General features: G+C 44.3%; 1 protein-coding gene across 5 annotated transcripts in view; it reads left to right on the forward strand.

Moving 5' to 3' along the window:
- Positions 1–7,500, forward strand: part of lilli (AF4/FMR2 family member lilliputian) — a 470,466-nt gene that overhangs the window by 296,853 nt on the left and 166,113 nt on the right. For all 5 annotated transcript variants that reach the window (XM_070084351.1, XM_070084359.1, XM_070084377.1 and 2 more), the window contains one exon: positions 4,771–5,537. In XM_070084351.1, the coding sequence (XP_069940452.1) occupies positions 4,771–5,537 (767 nt within the window). The remainder of the gene's footprint in view (positions 1–4,770; positions 5,538–7,500) is intronic.

The following is a 7,500-nucleotide window of genomic DNA, read 5'->3' on the forward strand; positions in this document are numbered from 1 at the left end:
TATATATATATATATATATATATATATATATATATATATATATATATATATATATATATATATATATATATATATAATATATATATATATATATATATATATATATATATATATATATAATATATATATATATATATATATATATATATATATATATATATATATATATATATATATATATATATATATATATATATATATATATATATATATATATATATATATATATATATATATATATATATATATATATATATATATATATATATATATATATATATATATATATATATATATATATATATATATATATATATATATATATATATATATATATATATATATATATATATATATATATATATATATATATATATATATAATATATATATATATATATATATATATATATATATATATATATATATATATATATATATATATATATATATATATATATATATATATATATATATATATATATATATATATAATATATATATATATATATATAATATATATATATATATATATATACCGGTATCAGGCCTGTGTAGCAACAAGTTGGCCAGCACATGTGACATGCTAAAACTGTTGGATTTCTGGTCAACAGTGTTGGACACAGTGATACGCAAGGCAGCGTCTCTTCTGCAGATCAGTCTCCTTGATTACAAATCTGGCCTCTCTTCACTTCATTATATTTTCATGTGAGCGTTGGTATATTACACATGGTGCCATTCATGTTGTTCTTGCTGCAGGCATGCCTGTGCTTTCTGAGGCATTGTTCCAAGTTCCTTGCCATTTCTTATACGTACTTATGGGAGGACAATGTAAGTCTTAGTGGGATTATCCGAAACTGCCACGTTTGTAATGCGCTGCCTGCAGCGAGGATGACATGAACAACGACGTGCGTATTGTATTCTCCGTCTGAGTCCCCGCCTTGTATATACTCATGTACTCTCTACCCAGCTAGATCTGTTTGTGACTTGATAAAGCCCACTGTGTGGGCGAAACGTAGTCAATAAAAGATTTTATACCTTTTATCTCCAAGAAGGATGACTAAGTTGATCCCATGTATCAGAAATTTTTCCTACTTGGATAGACCGAGGGCCCTGAATTTGCACTCTACAAAGGCGGAGAATTAGGGGGATATGATCGTAGTGTATAATTGGTAAAAAGAAATAAGTAAATGGGATGTAAATAACGTGCTTAAAATATCTAACCGAAACAAGACTCGCAGCAGTGGGTTCAAGTTGGAAAAATTTAGATTTAGAAAGGATATAGGATATCCCTCCAAGAAAGAATTAGAAATAATGGATTCAAATTGGATAAGTTTAGATTTAGAAAGAATGTAGGAAAGTATTGGTTTGGAAATAGGGTGGTCGATGAGTGAAACAGTCTGCCTAGTAGGGTCAAATTTAGGTTGGATAGATGCGTAAGTGAAAAGGGTTGAAGGTCATGGAAGTATGAGACACTTCAGTGGTGACGTTGATTTCGCTCCAGTAATGACGTGGCCTCGCTCAGTGGTGACTTTGACCTCGTTTATTCCATGGGTGGAGTGGAAGGTGGGTTGGGCAGGTGTTTTCGTTTGTGGGTTTGGTTTTGGGTTTAAGGGGGACCTGCCTAGTGTTGGCCGCCTGGCCTGCTGCAGTATTTCTTTTTTCTTGTTCTCTTATGAGCGAGAGGCGTTGGTGCTGAGCAGGCTTTTGGCTTCAGCTACCTTGGTGCCCTTGTGATGGACCAGGTGCTTCAGCTCCCTCGGTGCCCTGATGGTGGACCAGGTGCTTCAGCTCCCTCGGTGCCCTGATGGTGGACCAGGTGTTTCATCTCCCTCGGTGCCCTGATGGTGGACCAGGTGCTTCAGCTCCCTCGGTGCCCTGATGGTGGACCAGGTGCTTCAGCTCCCTCGGTGCCCTGATGGTGGACCAGGTGCTTCAGCTCCCTCGGTGCCCTGGTGATGGACCAGGTGCTTCAGCTCCCTCGGTGCCCTGGTGATGGACCAGGTGCTTTAGCTCCCTCGGTTCCCTGGTGATGGACCAGGTGCTTCAGCTCCCTCGATGCCTTGGTGATGGACCAAGTGCTTCAGCTCCCTCGGTGTCCTGGTGATGGACCTGGTGCTTCAGCTCCCTCGGTGCCCTGGTGATGGACCAGGTGCTTTAGTTCCCTCGGTGCCCTGGTGATGGACCAGGTGCTTCAGCTCCCTCGGTGCCCTGGTGATGGACCAGGTGCTTCAGCTCCCTCGGTGCACTGGTGATGGACCAAATGCTTAATCTCCCTCGATGCCCTGGTGATGGACTAGGTGCTTTAGCGTTTTCGGTGCCCTGATGATGGACCAGGTGCTTCAGCTCCCTCGGTGCCCTGGTGATGGACCAGGTGCTTCAGCTCCCTCGGTGCCCTGGTGATGGATCAGGTGTTTCAGTTCCCTCGGCGCCCTGGTGATGGACCAGGTGCTTCAGCTCCCTCGGTGCCCTGGTGATGGACCAGATGCTTCAGTATTGGTTCTCCCCTCAGGTTGAACCATATCTTGAACCTCAGTTTGTGCCGTGTTTCCAGGTGTGTAACCACGCCATAGTGGGTTTTGTGATCCCCATAAGCCTTTACCTTGAATCTGGAAGGTGATTTGAGCTGGTTTACCTGTTCCTTGGAGAGACGGCGTGTCTTACTGTTGTTCACATTGATCCATCCTTCCGTATTCGCTGGCTGCATGGTTAGGCTTGTCAGATCTGGAGAATCTTCCTCTGATGACACAGAGTGGTCTCGCAACTTCTTCACTAGGATTGCGCCCCACATTTCTAAATCCGAGTCCTCTGTCATGTCCCTGGAACATCGTGACCTCTTCCTTTCGGCAGAAGCCATGTGTTTGTCCACGTATGTCTGACTTCTGTCTCTGGTGTGTTCTTATGTGTAATTTATCGAAGTTCACATAGAAATCTGATGAAGTGGTCAGAGGCCAGACTTTTAATCAAGAAGAGCGATCTGCAGAAGTGATACTGCCTGACCTGACCTGACTAGGTTGGGTGCATTGGCTTAAGCCGGTAGGAGACTTGGACCTGCCTCGCATGGGCCAGTAGGCCTGCTGCAGTGTGCCTTCTTTCTTAAGTTCTTAAAACTTCAATATTTTTAGTATATCGGATGTTCCAGCCAGCTTGTTGCTACCCCGGCAAAATATAGTGATCAGGTGACTTCACTGACTCGACACTTATGCATCTGATTTCTGTGTTCTTTCATAGATAATATAAACATTTCATGCCTTGTCGGTATTGTATACCATTCATGTACATTTCATGCCCTGTATTGCATTGATAAAGTTATCCATGGGCGAAACGTTTTTCAATGAATTGTCTCCAATTACACACTTTTTTCAGTGTAAATGGCAGAGATATTATTTGCCGTTTCGTCTAAATGTGAAGATAATTGTAACCAACGACTCGGAGTGAATTATGTATATAATTTGCGAAATGTGAGTAATTGAAGATGGTAATGATAGCGGCAAATTGATAATGTTTGTAACTATATATGTTGATAGCGCTGAATAACCAAACAGCTCCAGTGCTTTAAAAATGAAACAGATCAATCAATTTGAAATGAGAAGTGTATGTTTCAGTTCCGGCGAGAAATATACAGTACTAATTTCAACTTCTGTTTTGTCTTCACGTGGGTTTGTGCCAGTGGCTAGTGAGTCTTGTATTTTTATATATTATGTATTGCGTGTCGTTGTTTATTACATGGGGTTGTTTATTGCGTGTGGTTGTTTATTCCGTGTGCTTGTTTATTGCATGTGGTTGTGTTGTGTATGGTTGTTTATTGCGTGTCGTTGTTTATTACATGGGGTTGTTTATTGCGTGTGGTTGTTTATTCCGTGTGCTTGTTTATTGCATGTGGTTGTGTTGTGTATGGTTGTTTATTGCGTGTGGTTGTTTATTGCGTGAGTGTTGGTGTATTTTATAATTGTGTTGGTGCATTCTGTGATAATTATTTATTGTACATAAATGGTATACAATACCGACAAAATGAAAATTAGACACATACGCACCATAGTTGTGAAGAATTTGGAGCACAGGCAAGAAGGCTGTCGCTTATATACTGGCGTCAGGTGAAAAGGGGTTGGGTAGCAGACGAAGGGATTGTCACTGGTAGGCAGGATTCCCCAGTGGAAGTAGGTCATACCCAAGGGACGGGTTAGTAAAAGTGAAGAAGGTTGTGGAGTTGTCCTCTGAACCAAGATTCCCTTTTCACCTGACACCAATATATAAGCGCCAGCCTTCTTGCCTGTGCTCCAGATTCTTCACAACTACGGTACTCTTCACACCATCTCCAAGGCTGAGGGACTGATTACCTCATCTTTTGTATAGAGTTCTGTCTTCAAATTATATCCTAGAATTTGTACTGATAAAGCCACTGGATGACGAAACGTCTACATTAAAGGTACCCAGATGTTGCATATGTATCTAGTTTTGATTATTTATTGAATATTAAAATGGTATAACATACCGACAGGTTGTTAGGTAAGACACATATGCAACAGTTAGGTATCTTTATTTCGAAATGTTTCGCCTACACAGGCTTCTTCAGTCGAGTACAGGAAAGTTGATAGAAGAGACGTGAAGACGATGTAATCAGTCCATCACCCTTGAAGTTTTGAGGTGGTCAGTCTTTCAGTCTGGAGAAGATTATTGTTCCATAGTCTGAATCAATAAGGAGTTGAAGTGACAGGATGGAGCCTTATTTATTGGTGCGAATGTAAACTAACTGTACCGGTTCTGGTTTCAGCATGTCGTCGCGTGAGCGGGCATCAGTGAAGGACCGTGAGAGACTGAAGCAGCGGGCACGAGAGATGCGGGAGTACCAAGCAGCGCAGTCGGGTCTACAGGAGCGGGAGCCGCAGCCTGTCGTCTTCGATGTGGTGCGCCGCTCCCCGAACATGACCGGCATCCAGGACAACAACGTGGAGCGCATCCTCGGCAAGTATGACAACTTTGCCAGGTGCGGCGGTAGCAAGATGAGCATGGTGGGCGTGGAACAGCAGCCGCCCACTCCCAGGCCTCTACATGACCCCGAGGCTCATCTTAAGCCACCACTCCAGGTCCCTGGGCCTGGCTCTTCCTCGTCGTCTAAGTCGTCACAAAGACAACTTCCGCCTCCACAGTCGTCGCCTAACGGGACCACACGGCTGTCCAAAACGCTACCCTCTTCGATAAAGCCGCCTCACCCACCCTCTAACCACGCCCACACCAAGAACGGAGAGGTGAAGGGCAATCTAAAGGGCGGCCCGGGTCCTGGGCCGGGCGACGGTGGGGGCGGCAGGAAGTCTGGCAGCTGCCTGGTCAAGGGGCCTCTGCCACCCATCAAGATAGACGGCGGGGGCCTTCCCGTGGACAAGACCATCCAACAGATCATGTCAGAGATGACGTTGAAGCACCCAGTGTCAGCCATCGTGCAGACTCCCAGACACGACCACGAGCAGAGCTTCTCCTTCTCCATGATGCCTCACAAGGACAAGCCGGCCCGGCACACACCGCTCACATCAGAGAGACTGAGTAAGTAGTAGCCATCATCAATATGTTTTTCTCATTCCAGGCCTTAAACTGCCTCTTGAAACTCCTAAGGAAGATTGCTTCTACCTTTCTTCATGTCTCTTAACATGGACTTGTGATTGTTTCAGTAGATTAGAAGTAAGAGTAAACAGGTATACATAAATTTACATTATTATTTTTACGAAAAATAGGTATAAATGTACGGATGATAGAGTGCAAACTGTGAGAGAGGTGCTCACATGAAGAAGTGTTGGAGATGAATTCATGGGTTCTACCTCACAACCTTGAATGTCATGTCTTCCACCAACCGCCTTCACCCAGCGTACTCTTTAATATACTACTTGTTGAGCACACGCGCTTATTGCTGCCTGTTATGACTGAGCAAAAATTTCTCCGCCGAGAACATCGGTCTCACTCTTGGAATAAGTGGTGGGTTCAGTGGTAGCAAGGTTCCTATAACCCTTGAGTGGTAGTGGAGGTGAAAAACACGCACTCATGCCCACATGCACGCACACAATGTTTCCACCAAATGGACATACATGCTATTGCATTTTACTTAACACCCTCTGTGAGTATTTTTGATTGTCAGTTCACAAGATACAGCTAATAACGATGAGTGCGAATCCTGCCATAATAAGTTAATTCAGAGGTCCATAATCCCATATTAAGTTCTTGCAAATAGGTGAATTAGTACCAGTGGTACTAGAACATGGCCAAAAAAGCTCACTCTGACAAAGAGTTCCGTTGCCACCTACAAAATATGCATTTGTTCCATTGTGACTGACTCCCCATCTTCTCATCCAGATGGATTTCAGGCAGCAGTGGTATGCTGTAAGTAGTGTATTAGCAACCTGGTTATGTCTTCAGTTCGTATCCCGTGTCCCCTCGAACATTGTTGAAAGTTATCGCATGCAACTACCAAGCTCAAAAATTATACGTTCAAGAAAAATATGCAGCTGTTTTACTGGTGGTGCACCTTGCACAACTGTTGCCACTCCTCAGTTACTGAGGGATGTAACAACAACCTTACCAATGCTCCCATGGAAATTGAAGAAAATAATAGTCCTTTAGACTGCATCACGGTATACCAGGAGAGGGTTTCGGGGGTCAGCGCCCCCGCGGCCCGGTCTGAGACCTGGCCTCGTATACAATCCTTATTTTCACTTAGGCTGAGTTTGGTTTGTTATTTTTATTTGAATCTCTCTCTCTCTCTCTCTCTCTCTCTCTCTCTCTCTCTCTCTCTCTCTCTCTCTCTCTCTCTCTCTCTCTCTCTCCCTCCCTCTCTCTCCCCTCTCTCTCCCCTCTCTCTCCCCCTCTCTCCCTCTCTCCCCCTCTCTCCCCCTCTCTCTCTCCCTCTCTCCCTCTCTCTGTCTCCCTCTCTCTCTCTCCCTCTCCCTCTCTCTCCCTCTCTCTCCCTCTCCCCCTCTCTCTCCCTCTCTCTCCCTCTCTCTCCCTCTCCTCCTCTCTCTCTCCCTCTCTCTCCCTCTCTCTCCCTCTCTCTCCCTCTCCTCCTCTCTCTCTCCCCTTCTCTCTCTCCTTCTCTCTCCCCTTCTCTCTCTCTCTCTCTCCCCATCCCTCTGTTCACTTCTTACACACACACACACACACACACACACACACACACACACACACACACACACACACACAGGGCCAGGAGCTCGGACTCGACCCCCGCAACCTCAACTAGGTGAGTACTAGGTGAGTACACACACACACACACACACACACACACACGGGGTCAGGAGCTAAGTCTCGACCCCTGCAACCTCAATTAGGTGAGTACACAGTTCCACACAAGAGATTAGTGCAAAAACTGGAGGACCAAGCAGGGATAACAGGGAAGGCACTACAATGGATCAGGGAATACTTGTCAGGAAGACAGCAGCGAGTCATGGTACGTGGCGAGGTGTCAGAGTGGGCACCTGTGACCAGCGGGGTCCCACAGGGGTCAGTCCTAGGACCAGTG

The sequence above is a fragment of the Cherax quadricarinatus genome, chromosome 1, assembly GCF_038502225.1.
Source record: "Cherax quadricarinatus isolate ZL_2023a chromosome 1, ASM3850222v1, whole genome shotgun sequence".
NCBI lineage: Eukaryota > Metazoa > Arthropoda > Malacostraca > Decapoda > Parastacidae > Cherax > Cherax quadricarinatus.